The sequence below is a fragment of the Callionymus lyra genome, chromosome 5 (genome assembly GCF_982586985.1).
Source record: "Callionymus lyra chromosome 5, fCalLyr1.hap1.1, whole genome shotgun sequence".
In the NCBI taxonomy this organism is placed as follows: Eukaryota; Metazoa; Chordata; class Actinopteri; order Syngnathiformes; family Callionymidae; genus Callionymus; species Callionymus lyra.
In genome coordinates, this window is record NC_141822.1 from 12711084 (window position 1) to 12729840 (window position 18757).

The 18757-nt window shown below is 37.3% G+C and overlaps 1 protein-coding gene across 1 annotated transcript in view; it reads right to left on the reverse strand.

Annotated features, from left to right (window-relative positions):
- tcf4 (transcription factor 4) overlaps positions 1-18757 on the reverse strand; it is a 134536-nt gene that overhangs the window by 49658 nt on the left and 66121 nt on the right. The window contains exons 7-9 of the mRNA XM_087791000.1: positions 16382-16440; positions 9064-9190; positions 8244-8293 (exon numbers count right to left, since the gene is read on the reverse strand). Coding sequence (XP_087647126.1) covers positions 8244-8293; positions 9064-9190; positions 16382-16440 — 236 coding nt within the window. The remainder of the gene's footprint in view (positions 1-8243; positions 8294-9063; positions 9191-16381; positions 16441-18757) is intronic.

The following is an 18757-nucleotide window of genomic DNA, read 5'->3' on the forward strand; positions in this document are numbered from 1 at the left end:
ATACTTTACCAAACATCCTCATCAAATTAATTCCCTTCAATACCAGTTTTACTCTTATTTAGAGTCTCTGTTGACAAATCGTTAAACTTAATAATATTTAATAATAATCTTTAAACATTAAAGTTTAAATTCAATCTTCACTCATTTTCTACTCACTCTCATGTCGACTAAAGTTGGGATTTTTTTTAAAGTAATCTGTTCTTTTTGGAGTTATAGACAAAAATGTTTGTTCATTTTAATGTAGCGACTGGAGCTCAGTTGTCTTCGTCTTCATCTTCGTCCAAAAATACACTTAAAAACATCCAAACACCTCCATACTGCTCGTCTGTAACGTCCCTCTTGGATTGAAGCTTCGATGAGAGAAGTTGTTCAGAAAGAACTTAAATAAATCTATATTTTGAGCTTGTATTTAGCTGAAGTCTAAAGTATAACAAGCAATACAAACAGGAAGTACAACGAGCTTCATCTTCAACTTTCCTGACTCAATCGCATGTTTCAAATGTTGAATCTTCCTCTCCAGGATACAGTAAGTCTCTTATCATGACCATGTTTTGAACTCATTACTTTATAAAGTTCTCCCCCGTCTGAAATCTCAGCGAATGAGAGGTTACGAGGTTATGAGAGCGGAGTCTATTATGACATAATAATGGCTTCACCCAGCTGTAATCACGCCCCGTTTTGTTTATACAACAAGTCCTTTGTACGTGGAGACTTCACGGATTGATGACGTGCGGTAACAAATCTTGATGCTTGACCAATCACAGCAGAGTGGATATGGTAAACAAGATTTGATCTCCAGAAAAACAGTGTTTTCAGTGGGCGGAGCTTAAGATAATTTTCTAATGTAATTATTTCAATGAAAATAGAGTTTTGTACAAACATACACTGATGATACAATAGAGTCCAACATCTAGTCAAGTCACACTTAAATCAAAACTTTAAAGTAGGCACTTACTCAGTGAATTAACACTAACATTAGACCGAGCAACAACACACTTCTCTTCCTCTCCGAGCGCCAAAAAAAAACCCAACACACATCCCACAAGTCTGACTGTCTGAGGATGGACATCAGAGATTAAATCACTTACAAACTGCATGTTTCTGGATTGCGGGAATACGTCTAGCAACCCTAGTTGGAAGACAGTGAGAGAAAAAAAAGTTGCAGTAATCAGTCGACTCAGGTTCGATAATAAGATGCTAATTCTCACCAAAATACAAACTGAACAGTGAGTTCAGGAAGTGTTTGGAGAAGGTGTGTGTGCGTGCGTGTGTGTGTGTGTGTGTGTGTGTGTGTGTGTGTGTGTGTGTGTGTGTGTGTGTGTGTGTGTGTGTGTGTGTGTGTGTGTGTGTGTGTGTGTGTGTGTGTGTGTCTGGCATCTATCAGAACCACAGCTTGCTGGAAAAAGAGTAAGTGACGAGTGAGAGAGAAAGAGAGTTAGAGAGAGGGAGTGAGAGAGGGAGAGAGGGAGGGAGAGAGAGAGAGAGAGAGAGAGAGAGCAAAGCGAGGAGGAGAGAGGGAGAGAGAGAGCGAGAGAGGGAGAGAGAGAGAGAGAGAGAGAGAGGGAGAGAGAGAAAGAGAGAGGGAGAGAGAGAGAGAGCCCTGCTGCACGCTAATTATGTATGCATGATTTAATCTGCAACTCAATAATATGCAAATATATTCATATGTTAGTTTCTTAATTAAAAATGCAAAGCAGCCCTTATGGTGATTTTTCTGTGATTTTCTCTTCAGCCTAACAAACACAACATTTTGAAGAATTCAACAAATTGGTGGGAGCTGCAGTGGGGGGTTAACAACAGGGGGAGCAAAAAAAAAAAAAGGAAAACGCTAACAACTTCAACTTCCTGGAGTTTCCAGAGTAAGAGGAAGAGGAGGGTAGTTGATGAGGAAGAGGAGGGCGAGGGAGGCAGGACGAGTGGGAGGAGAGAAGTTGAGATGAGTAAAGATTTTCAATTAGAGGAATGTTCGGAGGTCACTTGACTGAGGATGAGATGTTTGACGGCTGCTCTTGTTTTTATCTTTTCTTATATTTGGATCTCCAGACGTCACCTTTGATTTTACACATGGAATTATACGTCTTGGGAAATAAAAGTCACAGACTTTAAAGACAATTAATAAAATCTATCAAATAAATCAGGAATTCTGTTTTATAATTGCATTCACACTTTTATAAATGTATAAATGTATGTACACTTGTATGTAGATACACTTTTGCTCTTCTGACCTAAGTTTTGTATTTGATCTCCTACAGATGTTACCTGGTTTGAACCAATCAAACTTCTATCAACTCAGACTCATTCCTGAAATGCTTGTTCCTATGTTGTAGTTTTCTTTTATCTCTTCAACTCTTTCTTCTATTCCTTTTTTTTTTTTTTTACCATTTTTCTCCATTGACTATAATATGATTAAACTCTTCAACTCATGTTTCAACTCCTTCCACTTTGACCTTCTACTATTTCTACTAATACTTCTACTACTTATTCTAGGTCTACTGCTAATTCGACTACTACTTTTACTTCTACTACTAATTCTACTACTTCTACTTACTACTTCTACTATTTATTATACTATTTTGCTACATAAATTGTGCTCATTTCAAGTAATGTTCATGTTTATATTTTGACTGATAAAGATGTTGATGATTTATACCTATACTTTAATTATAATTATACTACTACTTATTCTAATTCTACTGCTTATTCTACTACTACTTTTACTACAATGCTTATACTTCTAATTCTACTACTTCTACTACTTTTACTTCTACTACTACTAATTCTACTTCTACTACTAATTCTACTACTTCTACTTTTACTACTTCTACTACTTATAAATATAACAGTTTTTGGCCAGTGACTGAGAGTAATAATCGATTTTGGCCCCTTGTGTGGTCCACTTTGATCTGACCCATGATGTAGAATTCCAAATTTTCAATAAAAACTTCTATGATATGGACGGTTCAGAAAATGGAAAATGGTCTTTAAAAAAAGTCACACGTTGTATGTATTTGTATAATATTCCAATACATGTGAGCCTAGTGATGACATCAACAACAGTTTCAATTGAAACAACACATGTCTTCTGCCAGACATCAATGTCAGTAACAGCTTCTAAAATAATTGCTTCTAATTATTTTTCATTGAACTGCTTTGCACTGTTTCACTTTGGGTTCCTTAAAATAATTGATGTCTGGTTTTGTCATTGGGACGTCTAGAAATGATCTTGTTGTTAATATGGTTCTGCAGAAGGCATCATTAATTAACACGTTTTTTTGAACCAATTAAAAGACGAATGAATCTCTGTATTAATATTAGTGACAGGTACAGATGACTATCTTTCACTGTTGGTCTGTCGCTCCCACAGGCAGGGTTTTGACAGCTCGTCATGTTACCATCTCAGAGCCATCTTCTGTCAGCAGGCATCTCCAGGAAGTGCCATGAGATTCATCAACTGAGCCACGAAACAAAGACATCTCTACTGCTAAGATAGAGATGAAACCTGTCGACACCGCAGTCATATTGATACCACCACCATGATGTACCAGGAGCATGTGGTAACAGCAACATGTTGTACCGGCCTCATGTTGTACTGGCCTCAAGTGGTACCGGCATCATGTTGTAATGACATCATGTTGTACCAGCCTCAAGTGGTACCGGCATCATGTTGTAATGACATCATGTTGCACTGGCCTCATGTGTTACCGGCATCATGTTGTAATGACATCATGTTGTACTGGCCTCATGTGGTACCGGCATCATGTTGTAATGACATCATGTTGTACTGGCCTCATGTGGTACCGGCATCATGTTGTAATGACATCATGTTGTACTGGCCTCATGTGGTACCGGCATCATGTTGTAATGACATCATGTTGTACTGGCCTCATGTGGTACCGGCATCATGTTGTAATGACATCATGTTGTACTGGCCTCATGTGTTACCGGCATCATGTTGTAATGACATCATGTTGTACTGGCCTCATGTGGTACCGGCATCATGTTGTAATGACATCATGTTGTACCGGCATCATGTTGTATCTACATCATGTTGTACCGGCATCATGTTGTATCTACATCATGTTGTACCGGCATCATGTTGTACCGGCATCATGTTGTAATGACATCATGTTGTACCGACATCATGTTGTACCGGCATCATGTTGTAATGACATCATGATGTACCGGCATCATGTTGTATCTACATCATGTTGTACCGGCATCATGTTGTATCTACATCATGTTGTACCGGCATCATGTTGTACCGGCATCATGTTGTAATGACATCATGTTGTACCGGCATCATGTTGTATCTACATCATGTTGTACCGGCATCATGTTGTAATGACATCATGTTGTACCGGCATCATGTTGTAATGACATCATGTTGTACCGGCATCATGTTGTATCTACATCATGTTGTATCGACATCATGTTGTAATGACATCATGTTGTACCGGCATCATGTTGTACCGGCATCATGTTGTAATGACATCATGTTGTACCGGCATCATGTTGTATCTACATCATGTTGTACCGGCATCATGTTGTAGCTACATCATGTTGTACCGGCATCATGTTGTAGCTACATCATGTTGTACCGGTATCATGTTGTAATGACATCATGTTGTACCGGCATCATGTTGTAGCTACATCATGTTGTATCGACATGATGTGGCACCAGCATCAAGTGGTACCAACATCACTTGATACTGACATAATTTTGTACTGGCATTATGTAGGACCGGCATCATGTTGTACCAGCATCACTTGATACTGACATCATTTTGTACTGGCATTATGTAGGACCGGCATCATCTTGTACTGGCATCATGTGGTACCAGCAATATGTGGTAACGGCATCATCTGGTACATGCATCATGTGGTACCAGCATCATGTTGTACCGGCATCATGTGGTACCAGCAATATGTGGTACCGGCATCATCTGGTACAGGCATCATGTGGTACCAGCATCATGTTGTACCGGCATCATGTGGTACCAGCAACATGTGGTACCGCATCATCTGGTACAGGAATTATGTGGTACCAGCATCATTTTGTGCCGGCATCATCTGGTACAGGCATCATGTGGTACCAGCATCATTCTGTGCCGGCATCATGTGGTACTGGCATCATGTTGTACCGGTGGCATGTGATACCAGCAGCATGTCGTACCGGCATCATCAGGTACCAGCATTAGGTGGTACCGGCAACATGTTGTACCGGCATCATGAATTACCAGCATCATGTTGTACCGACATCATGTTGTACCAGCATCATTTTGTACCGGCATCATGTGATACTGGCATCATGTGGTAATGGAATCATGTGATACCAGCATCATGTGGTACTGGCATCATGTCGTACTGGCTGCATGTGATACCGCATCATAACAATTGTGGTTAAGTAATCTGGACTGAAAACTTCTATATTTTGTATCCGGGGCACACATCAGGTTCTATTAGTCTTTATGTTGGTTTACCCTGGGTACCCCGGTTTACTCCCACAGTCCAAAAACATACAAAGATTGATTAAGAACCCACAATTGTACGTAGGTTGTTTGTGTTATTGAATTTAAAATATTCATGAAGCTAATTTCAGCTGCCTTGAAGTGATGCATGCTGGGGCTTGTTCCATTGCATTGTGATAGGACAACTAAAGGGGGCAGTATAACTCATGGAAATCCCCCCCTGCGAGTCCCCTAGTACCTCCTGGTCCACTAGGGACCGACGGAAAGACCTTTATAGAACTCACGCTGTCGACATGTACTGAGCACACGCTGAAATAACAAAAAGGTAAATCATTAAATCTAAAACCAACAGCGTGAGACACAATTTTTTTCCTTCCATGTTTCATGTGGATTGAAGCCGCTTAAGAAGGATAATGTTCATTCATCTAGTGTGTTTTCATTAGGAAAGCTCGGAGGAGCGGACCGGCAGTCCAACAGCCAATCAACTACAACAATGATATCTTTTTAAGAAATCTCTTCCACCCTCGACGCCAGCAGAGAGTCGTGGATGTTCAACCTGCTAATGTTAGCGAGCGACGCTTAATTTCCTTTTGATTACAGGCGAGTCCCTGGCGCTGCTCTCTGGTGACGTCTAATTGTTTCTGCGAGTAAATCATCAAGTCAGCAAAGTAAACCTGACAAATAACAATAAGAAACTTGCTGCGCAGGGACGGGAAGAGGAGGGGAACGGATTCAAAAGAAGGGATGAGAGGGCGAGATGAAAGAGGGGAGTGTGGGAGGCCGGCGACGCCGCCAGCATCGGTGACATGTGCAAATACAACCAGATCCAGGACCGAACCAAGGCCAGCGTTCAGCCTCAAGAATGACCTCCTTCGGTGAAACAGGTTTTCTTTATGTTAGAGTTTCTTCTCAGATCAAGACGACAAAACCTTCAACACCAAGGATTTTCCTGAACCATCAACAACTGATTCAAAATAATGAAAATCACATAAATGTTTTCTGATTTACTTCCTTAAGTTTGTGTTTAATTCATGATAAAATTGATTGAAGGGACTGAAAATATTCTCTTTTACATACATTTTCATTACGTTTTTTTTTTCTTACTCATCTTATACTTTAATTTGAAAGAATTGCCAAGTTGACAACATTTCTTAATGAAATCAATCAATCAAAGACGAAAGATAACATATAATTGTTATATTTAATAAGACATTTAATATCTAAAAAAAATTACATTAAATTATTCCTTGGGTTTTTTGTTCTTTTTTAAAGTGTGTACACTTGCGCTTCTCTTTATTGATATATTTATTTGTATATTTTTCTATTCAATTAATTAATTTATAATAAAAATGGTATATATGTTAATTCTTTCTTTAACAATTACTGCGAAAACTCTAATTTTACGAATGTAGTATGACATAAGATCAATTTTATTTAGAAAAATATATCACAAATTATAAAAAATATAATATAAGGAAAAAAATTGAGAAAAACTTCAGGGGCAGCAAATGTTATCTTTAACTTATTATTAAATGAACAATACGTATAATTATTGTTGCTATTAATGTTTTAAAATGTCTGCCTGTGGATTAGAATTTAATAATAAATGATAATAATTGAAAAATAACACTTTAATTATGTTAAATCTTCATCTACATGTTAAATCTTTTCACTAGTTTAAAGATTTTATGGCAAAAAAGGGAGAAAAATCTGTTTCTTATTCAACACAAATGCAACATATTTCTCAAACATTTCCCTCTTGTGTGTTTGTGTTGCTTTTCCCTGCAACTCATTGTGATCGTGCGAAGGATTGATGAGAGTTATTTTGGAAATTGCAAAGTAGGAAAACAAAAATCCTGGCAGTCCTTCTTTCTCTCGCAGCCTTGACTTCGGATGATGTCAGACGGAGGAGCGAGCGCAGGAAGCGGGACAAAGCCGGGCCGAGGTCAGCGAGAGTCGAGCTCCCGCCGAGCGGATGAAGCAGCTGACACACTCGTCATTAAGTGACGATTAATGAGGTCAACGACAGCCGGGGAACGCTAACAAAACCAGGGAAGTCGGTGTGTAAAGATCGCACAAGAAGAAAAAAAACGAGAAACTTCTGGTCACAGAAAAATGAGTTTTTTTTTTCCCTAAAAAATCTTGGTCAATCAAGAAGTCTTGAATTCCGTGACAGAGCCGATGAGAAATGATGGAAAACGCAGCCAAAGCTGGAAGCAACAAATGTTTGCTTCTAATCGACTTCAGCTGATTGATGATCACAATTCTTCCATCTTCTGAGGTTCGGCAGCAGCTGCTCAGTTATTAGCCGGATGGATTTCCCTCTTTTCACTCCTTCACAAACTAACACGACAGTGAATCCTCGAGAAATCGACCTCCTCGTCTGGTCCGGTCCGAACACTTACTCGATTCAATCCTTTTCTTTGGACCAGTAAACATTTTTAAAATGAGCCAAAATACAGACAAATAATGACTAAAACCCTCAAGTTTCTCTTTCCATTATGAGCTAAAACATTGTATTCAACTTAAACAAGGGAAGCTCCTTTTTTTCCGAGACAATATTTGAATTAAAAATATATTTCCCGAGATTTTAAGTAGTTCTTGACGACAAAACAAACACCTGCTGCGACACACTCCATCTACTCGCACTTGTTTTTCCTCCTTTAATCGCGTCATCATCTCACACAACAGCTAAACACAACCCCCCACAAAAAAAAAAAACACACTCCAGAAAGCAACAACTTTGCAAATAAAGACAACGATGCGATCACTCACCGACGACGGCAGACCGGGAGGAACCTTCCGCACTTTTTTCGGGTGGATTTCTGAAAGAAGAATCATCAGCTGATGTCACAAAGACGGCGGTTCAACTTTGTCAGCTGATTATCTAGGGTGGTACTCCCGGAGACCCCGGGCGCTTTAGCGAGTCTTTCTTTTAGATAAAGAGACAAAGTAAACAAGGGTGACACAATAACGGTGGCGGGCATGAAAAGGGGAGGATACAAAGGGTACATTGGAAAAAGATAGAGGAGGACATCTTTAAATTCCTCAAGGCTTCCATCAAAGGAGCCGCGAGCGTCTATTTGCAGGGAAGGTGAAACTTTAATGGGAAATAAAAATGAAAGAACTTTTTCTTTTTAGGAACCGATCAGACTCGGTATGTGCGGGTACGCGTGTGTGTGTGTGTGTGTGTGTGTGTCCATTCAAGGCTAACATTACCAAGGCTACATTGTGCTCTTTTTTTTTTTCCCCTCTTCAAAGACTTCCTTGTATGTCATTTTTCTTCCCATCAATTCCTTCCTTTTGAGTCATATACGTGCGACACACACACAAGGTGCGTTTGATTTTGACAACTCTTTTCAAATGATTTCAATTCAATCCACTTCCTGAAATTAGCATGACACAAAATCAGGGCTGCGAGGACTCGGAGACGCAGCAGCGACGCCTCGTCCTCATGCGTTGAAAACCCAATTAAGCAGAGGCTCGGTGGGTTCGCTCAAAGACCAGTGAAGGTTGAGACCACTGACGATGGACGTTTTGGATTGAAGCCATCTTCTGCAGTGTGTGTGTGTGTGTGTGTGTGTGTGTGTCTCACCACTGGAGTCCATATGCAGCGTTCTCCTCCGCGGGTTCGCGCTGTAGTGCGGGTAGTACTGACTCCCCGACTTGGTGGGTGACGCTGCGCCCGGACTCCCCAGACCCATCTCTCCACCCAGTATCGACTGTGGGGCGCAAACACAAACACACAAAGACACGGTTAATAACGACACTGGCTTGACAACAAAACAATTCCAATAACCTCGTGTCGACTAACGTTTACTCTTTGTATATTTCTTTTTATTCTCTCCTTTTGTGCACAAGATGACTTATATTACACACCAACGTCAATTCAAAGATATTCACATTTATAACAATAAATCAAATAAGTGTGTAAAAAAGAGTAATTAATAAAATACAGAAGAGAAACAATTATAACACTTAATAAATATATGATGCCTTTTCACTTTACAACATGGAGAAAATAGATTAAATATTTTCAAAAAATTCAATCACATTCAACTTATTATTGACATGAGATTTTTTTCTATTTACCTTTTTATTATGTTTTGTTTTTGTCTGTCATTTAAATGCATACAGAATGAAGTATAAAACAACTTCTATCCTATTGTTGTTAAGCAACATGAGCACGTTTTTCTTTTGCAAATTACCAAAAAAAACACAAATATTTAGGGCAAATATTTATACACATTGTTAAGAAAAATAACTGGCAAAACCGTGTTCAGTCCAAAAAAAAAAGACTAGTCAGTAGTTAAATTATCGATAATTCGGAAAATAAATAAATATTTAAAAATGCTCTTGAGCTTTTGAAAGCATGACTTCACCCCTAGTCATAATAATTTCCTTTTTTAAATTATTTTATTTAAAAATGAATGAATGAAAACCTTATTATATAAAAAAAAAGGGGATGAAACATACAGATGAATGTAATAACATATAACAACATGTAATAATGCAGTAGAACACAAATACACTGCTTCACTTTCTTCTCATCATACAAAAAATAAAACATCTATTTCTAAATTTGATTTTCGTCTTTACCTCCATGAGCTCGACCTCATGCTGCCCGGCTTGTCGACAAGAACAACCTCCGAAACCGAGCGCTAAACTTAAACAATAACAATTCTGTGGCACGGGTGTGAAAACGAGCGACGAGGACGAGTGTTTTAAAAGTTAGGAAAGTTCCCCCAAAACTTTCACCATTGAATAGACTCCGCCCCCCCACCATCATGATCCGGGGCCAGTAATTAAGGTGGATTTTAAAGCGGAAGAAGGTGGAGGAAGTGTTTGGAGGTCGGATGGAAGTTCTCCAGGCTCATCTGAATTCTCATCAGTCGTCCTTTAGCACGGACAACAAGAGCGAGCGGGACGGAGAAGGTCTTTCTCATGCTAAACAGCAAACCTAAGTAGGCCAATTACAAGGCCGGCCTCAGCCTCACAGCCATCCTGCAGCCTAAAACAAAAGCATCCTTGTCTGAAATAAAGTCAGTCACACACACTCAAGGGAAGTCAGACACAAAAGGCACACACACAATCACACTGCCTCAGTCAGTATTCAGCGTGGGGTGAGCGGGGGACAAAAAGAAGGGGGGCCGGCGGGGTCGCACTAAGACAAAAAGTCTGTCATTGATTTCTATTTTTGAATTTAAGAGCCTTAAAGACGAGACGGGACATCTGCCCTCAAACTGTTCACCTGTTTCACACGGGGCTGGAAATAGTTGTAAATGCAACATTATGAATGAACGCACAAGGACATGCAGACACCTTTTACATCAGGGGTCTCCAGTTATATGTCGGCATTATACTCACCTGATGGATAAAAAGAGTACAAATTAAAGTTTGTGTTTCACTAATTTTCACTACTTTACAGGTTCATTAAAAAAAATAAACTTGACTTAAACAAGAGTCTTGACTTGACAAGTTTATTTTAAAAAACAAAAGAAATCACAATATGAATGCAATCTATTATTATTATTATTATTGTTATTGTTATTGTTAGTGGCATGAAGAAGATACAATTGTCACCATCATGTAAAACCATTATATTATCATTTTTATTCAAATTATTATTATTATTATGATTATGATTAATATTATGATTATCAATATAATCAAAAATATAATAATCGAAAGAAACATTTTCTATTTATGTTTTCTACATATGGTTATGCTATGAAATAATTACTTTTCAATAAATTGAATAATTCTTATTATTAAAAAATAAATAAATAATTGTAAAAGTTTTAAATTTAAAAGATAATAGATTAGATAGACTTTATCAATACCTCTGGAGATCACCTTCGGGAAATTAGATTTACGGTTCACAGCATTCAAAAGAAGGTACAGCAAGTTTCATAAAAGCAAGAACAAAGCGCAAATAAAAAGAACAAAGTGCAAAGCGATAACAAAGTGCAAATATAAAGAGCAAAGATCAAAGGAGAATAAGACAAACACCTACAGAATAGAATAACATCATCTCTACGCCATCATCATCATCAAATTGAACACATGAATAAAACAAAAATACATTTTAAATACTCGTCCAAGTTATTTTGTTTTCTCACAAGTACAACGTGGGGGGAGGAGCCTAGACAAGAGAAAACTATTATGTTTTATAGTGTCAGTTAAATACTACAATTTGAGGATTCACTTCTTCCTCATTATTAAAAACTTCTGCTTCAAGGTTAGAAAAATGCAAGTTGATAAAATCCTGGTTGTAAAAAAGGACGAGGATTATGGGATGGAACGAGAGACAAAAGGAGGGAAGAGGAAAGGCGGGAACGGAGGAAGAGACGGGAGGAGGAGACGGGAAGTAAATGAATGATAGATGGAGAGACAGATTCATACTTAGAGATGAAAAGAGAATGAAATATAGGATTCCCTGCAGTGCGTCAGGAACTTATCATCTCCCATCATGCATCTGTCGTCAGCTCTTTGTTGTCAGGGAGACGAACGTACGTGAAATCAACTCTATCTTTACTGTTCTTATTAAAAAATGCTATGGAATTAATCGAGAGCTTTAAAAAAATAAACAGGAGTTACATCGCGGTGGATCCGTCAATCAAAGTGATTGACACACTTTCACTTCCAGCTGTCGTGTCAAATGCAGTCGCATGATAAAATGTGAAAAAAAACACACACATTAGAGACGCACAGGATGTGTTTCTGATCAAAAGTGGATGGAAAATAAAAATCTATGAGGATGGAAGCAGCCAGCAGGTGAGTCTAAATGACTGAAAGACAGTCTCCTGAGAGCGATGAGCATCTGTGTTTGTGTGCGTGTTCGCACGCGTGTGTGTGTGTGTGTGTGTGTGTGTGTGTATGTGTGTGTGTGTGTGTGTGTGTGTGACAGCGCTCGGGAAAAAAACCCATCACAGATATAATAACATGCAGATATATAGCTTTAAAAAATGTTTGAGATAAACCAAAAGATTCATTTGATTTTACAGATGCATAGGAAGGTACATTTATTTTGCTAGTGTGTGTCCATGTGCGTGTGTGTGTCCATGTGTGTGTGTGTGTGTGTGTGTGTGTCAATTCATTTTGGTTTGTGCTTGCAGAAGCAAATCTTCAATGCTGGAAGACCTTGCAGAACTTCAAATGCAGCCTTTTGAATGTAAAAAGGTGTGAATTTGTGTTTGTGTGTCTGTTGAGGTTTGGATGGAGAAACATTTTACCGATCAACACACGTGTGTGTGTGTGTGTGTGTATCAGGTGACTTTAAATTACGCTTGCTATTTTTCTTTTGACTAAAAATCTTATTAAAACGTCTCAAAACCGCAAGTTTAGTGATTTTCTAATGCGAATCGTACAAAAATGACAATTTGTGTCGATAAAAATAACTAAAATGAACATTAAGATTTGTGTATAATTACACAACATTTTCACAAAACTACAATTTCTCTGTCAGCACCGAACAAATCGGCTGCGAAGCTCGACAGGTTTGGAAAGAAAAACGTGTATCAATTAAATTCATGATTATTTTTCAGTGTTTTACTAAAGACTTAAATTTAAGTGAAAGTATTTTTTTATACGTGTGTCACCTCGACCTCATGACATTGATCAATAGAAGTTAATAAATCGTCCATATCAATAGAGCATTTATCAATTGAAACTAAATGTCTACTTCAGGGACACATACAATGTGATGTTGTACAGGCCAGAGACGGCTCAGTACACGAAACAGCATCTAGTATTGACTAAACTTTATTTCTGTGTATATTTAACCAGTAGTTTAGTGCCTGAATATAAATGTTTGAAATTCAAAAACATATGAACCTCAGTATTAAGTCAAATATCTTCAGCAATATTATTAAAACATAGAGTAAAAACTGATTCTATCTTCAAATATCAACTTGTTCTTTCTTTCGATCTGTATTCTAAACTGAGACGGACATTAATACTTCTAAAAACGAGTACACTTGACATTCCTGGATGTTAAACTGAGTTTTTCCAAACATGTTCACTCGCTCCACGTCACTCCTCCTGGAAGCTCTCGCACATAAACAGGTTATTTTGCTCAATGCAAAAGTGGCTGACGGTCACTTTTCTTTCCTCAAAGAACGTTTATGAGAGTAAGAGTGTGAGATAGAGTGTGTGTGAGTGTGTGTGTGTGTGAGTGTGTGTGCATGTTTAAAGGAGCGAGACAGACAGCCAGATTTTCCCTCCTCCCTTCATCAGGATTTTAGCTTAAGTAGACAGAATATTGCTTTAGATAGCTTAGGATAGTATCTATAAAGAAGTAGTGCAGTGTGTGTGTGTGTGTGGGTCTGTGTGTGTGTAAACAAGTGTGTAGACAGGCACAGGAATCCTTGATGACGCTTAAAACCCGCATAAAATAATTTGAATTAATAATGAAAAGTACGAAGATAAAGACAATTTATGCATTATTTTGTTGCTTTTTTAATGATTATTTTGATATTTTTTTAATTCTGCTATAAGTCTGTGAACTTATGTTTCACAAATACACAACATGAAAAATCCAGTTCTTAACATTAAAATAGATTTTAAAAAAAAGTAAAGAAAGGACAGAATAGTTAAGGAAACAGAAAGGAGAAAAATAATATGATGCAATGAGACAAAAGGTGATGATCTGACATCCTTAAAGAATCATCTCAAACTTTCTCCGTCAAAATCATCTGAAACCAGTTTAAAATGTAAGTCGACGATTAGCAAAAGGTCAAAGGTCACTTGCCTTCACCATCCCCAAACGTAACCCGACATCCAGTTTATCCTTTCAACTATCCCATAATAACATATTGAACAAAAAAACACCACATAAATCCCAACATCGTCTTGAGTTGAACGTTTGTCACTGACAGTAAACTTCGAGAGCAGAAAAGCGTAAAGCGATGTGTTTGGCTTTGATGGTGGAGCAGAAAAAACAACAACATGCTGTTAGGATGTGACACTCCCCACGAGCCTCCACCCCCTTTAATTTTAGTGTTTTTCCTCAACCACAAGGACTGAATTTCAACAGGCGAGGACGGAGCCAGAGCCGTTTGGACCGGAGCCCGGCATGTAAATCTAGCTCCCATTTCCAAACAATTTCCATCAGGAGCCATTCAGAATGTGTAGCAGGGTAATTTGACAGGAGCCCTTTAGGAAAATGGCCAGTGATGCAGTAATGCTGGATTTATTTTATTCCTCTGTCCCCGGCGCTCGTGTGTGGACAGGTACAAAGGCCACAGCTGGTTATTGAGAGGCGCTTATAAATAAAAGATCCGGTTGATGATTGACAAACAAATATGCTTCGTAAACAAAAGATGCTGATGGAACAAACAAGAAAATGAAGATGAATCTGAAACTAATTGGTTCGTAGGAATGATCTTTGAAGATGAAGCCGGTCATTATATTGACCTACATCACGATCAATATATTTATATTCTTTGTTTAAAGTATCATGACAGGATAATCAGGATTCTAAAATACGGAGTGATATAAAGACTTTTGGGGTAGATTTACAATTTTAAAATATAGTTGAACAACAAATATAACATATTAATAACTTAAATGAAATGTATCTTAGCTTATTTTCATTTTTTTTAATATATATATATAAATATATATATATATATACAATTGTATTCTTTATTTAAAGTATCATTTGGGGTGGATTAAAAATTGTATAATTTATTTGAACCACATACAACAAATATGAAATATTAATAAATTATATTAAATGTATTTTTGTTTTATTTATGAATTAAATTAATATAATTATATTATTTATTTAGAGTATCATGACAGTATAACCAGGATTAACTGAAATACGGAGTAAAAATAAATATTTCGGGTAGATTTACAATTTTATAATTTTGTTGAACAACAAATATAACATATTAATAAATTATATTAAATGTATTTTAGCTGTATTTTACTTATTATAATTGTATTCTTCATTTGGAGTATCATGACGGTATAATCATCAGGATTCAAATAATAAATGAGTGAAAATAAAGATTTGGGGTAGCAATAAATGTATCTTTGTTTTATTTATTTAATTAATATAATAATATTATTTATTAAGAGAAACATGATAATATAATAAGGATTGAAAGAAATACTGTATCAATAAAGATCTGAGGGTAGATTTACACTTGTCATTTTATTTAAATGTAATTATTTGTATTAATTATTGATTAACTATATGTCAACTTACGTTAATGTCTCTATTGTTTTATTTTAATCTATTTAATTTTTCAGTTTTTTATTCATCTCTTTTTATTCCATTTGTATTATTTCTTTCTTTTATTTTGTAATTCCACCACAAAAACATCCTCTGCTGTGTTTACGACACTTGCAGTAAAATATAGAAGGTAAATATTATATATTGTGAGTCTACTTATAAAACAAGGAGACAGATAGTAGTTTATAAAGTCAAAATAAAATAAAAAGAACTTCATCTATCTTTAACATACAAACAACGGCTGCTAATGCTAGTGACGGGCAGATGAAGCTTCATGAAGCATTGCCCTCATTTTAAGAGACCAGGAGGGGGCGCTGTTTGCTCAGAACTATTTTAAGGTTTTATAAATAGAGTTGCTCAAATCCAAGATGGAGATTGCCATCTAGTGGCCGCTGAAAATGATGCTTCATGACGCCTCTGTATGTTCACGTTTGAACATCCTTGATGTGATTTCATTAACCAACATAAAAAAGCCCTAAAGAGTCGCGATCGTTCATGGAACACATTTGAAGATTTCCATTTCAAAGAGCTGATCAAAGATCGTAAAGTCTGCAGAAATATCGTTTGATTTTCAGGCAGAATGTTCATGTGAGCAGACGTGTGAACATGTGCTCACACCTCACGTTAATCACATTATTGATCACGATTGATTCATAAAGAGACTGACCTGGTGGCAGTGAGGGTTCGATTCTCTCCCGTACGAGTAGGAACTTCTCTCTGATTTCCCTGAAGGAAGAAAAAAATGAAGACATTAGAATTTAAACACTGAGATAGAAGGAAAACACAACTTCTGCTCCACGTGGATGAACACAAACACAACATTGTATATAATTTAACAAATACCAAAACAAGAAAAAAGATGTTGTTGCAAAGTACAAAAACACTTGTAAGAAGTCAGAATGCTTTTTTCCCCCAGTGGGAATCTGTAACTACTACTGAACTTTTTATGAAGCTAACACTGCAGTAGCTAACACAGCAGAAGCTAACATAGTAGAAGCTAACACAGAAGAAATTAACATAGTAATAGCTAACACAGCAGTAGCTAACACTGACTTAGCTAACGCTGCAGTAACTGAAAAAACATTAGCTAACACAGCAGTAAATAACACGTCAGTAGCTAAACCTTCAGTAGCTTACAGGGCATTGGCTTACACAACAGTAGCTAATACAGCAGTAAATAACATGTCAGTAGCTAACACGGCAGTAGCTAATACAACAGTAGCTAAAACAACAGTTGCTAACACAGCAGTTGCTAACACAGCAATAGCTTACAATAATTTAGCTAACACTGCAGTAGCTAACACTGCATAAGTTAACACTGCATTAGCTAACACAGCAGTAGCTAACACAGCAGTAGCTTACACTGTTTTAGCTAACACAGTGCAGTAGCTTACACGGCATTAGCTAACATGGCAGTAGCTAACACATCAGTAGATAACACTTCAGGAGCTAACACAACAGTAGCTAAAACTGTATTAGCTAACATGGCAGTAGCTAACACAACAGCTGCAGTAGATAACTGCAGTAGATAACACTTCAGGAGCTAACATTTCAGGAGCTAACACTGTATTAGCCAAAATGGCAGAAGCTAAAACTGCAGTAGCTTGCACAGGAGCATCCTAGTTAGTTAGCTTAGCAACAACAGCAACCATCTCAAGTACTGACCACATAAATATAAAACTTAAACATGCAGTATCAGGTTGTTCTCTCGGACTCTGAGAACTTCTAATTACTTTCAAATATAATTTATAGTAAACAATTAGTACAAGCAGCAGGAAATGAAAGAATATAAATACAGTTTGTGATCTATAGCTCTATATTTTTTAATGTCTGCTTCTTTATTTTTACTTCTAAACTATGTATTTGTTAATATCTTCGTCATAATAGCTGGTGATTTGTTTTGAAGTATATGTACTTTCTCTCTCTCTATTACCTCATATTCTGTTGGCAACTCATTTTAAATAAACTTTATGTTTACTTGAAGTTTGAGGTGTGAGTCCTGATGCAAAATAAATACAATATTTATTGTAAAGTAAATCAGCCCATGACTCATTGTCAAACTAAGAAGTATAATGTAGTCAAAATACATATCAGGGTTAGTCAAACTCATTTATCATCAAGGGAAACATGAAGTACAAATGTTACAATAATGTTTTTCTGCTTTTAAAGTCGATCTCTTTGCCTAAAATCAATGGTATTTGTAAGTTTAAAGTTTAAATGGTGACAAAGGTGAAATTCTTTCAGCACTAAAACATGCTGTGAACACAAAACATACATCTTTCCATGAACAAATACAAGGAAGTACTTCTTTTTCTTGGAACGCTCTTGAGAAGAAAAAAAACATTGGGCCAACGACGGAGCCAAAGCACTTCATGACAAGAGTAGTAGAACAAAGTTAGAGTTAAAACACAAGTTTTATTTTATTGGAAAATAGCATTTTATGTATTTACTTTTATTTTGAAGGAGGGTTTGATGCAGTGAAAAACAATCGATAAAATAAAAGCTTCTATATCAATTATTCTCACAGGTAAAGAGCTCTATCACACACACACACACACAGACTCACACAGACTCACACAAAGGGTCAGATATGCAGTGAATATGTGTTAAAGCATCTTTTGAGTGTGAGCCAGCAGCCGACTGTGACAGCAGGTCGAAGCCGCGCTGGCAGGTACATTTAAATACTTCTAAGAATACATCTTTTACAACAAAAAAAAAAACACACACAAGTTCACCGCCACAGACGCACAACAAAGCTCCCGCCGCGGACACTTTGAGACTAGTTTAGCGCGCAGGCCTCCTTTTTTTTTTTTTTGGGATGGAAGCTTAAATCTTGAGCCAGTCTAAATATCAAACCGGCGCGAGTGTGTAATTACATTTCGTGGTCGCCGCCGCCGCACCAGATGAAATGAAGGGGCTTCGCGAGCGGCGTGTGTGCAGGAAAATGAAGCGTGCACGTGGTGAAGGGTTTGAATCAGCCGTGTATAGACGAGTGCTGAATGCACGCCAACATGGTAGTCGATGCAGAAGAGGTTGATAATTA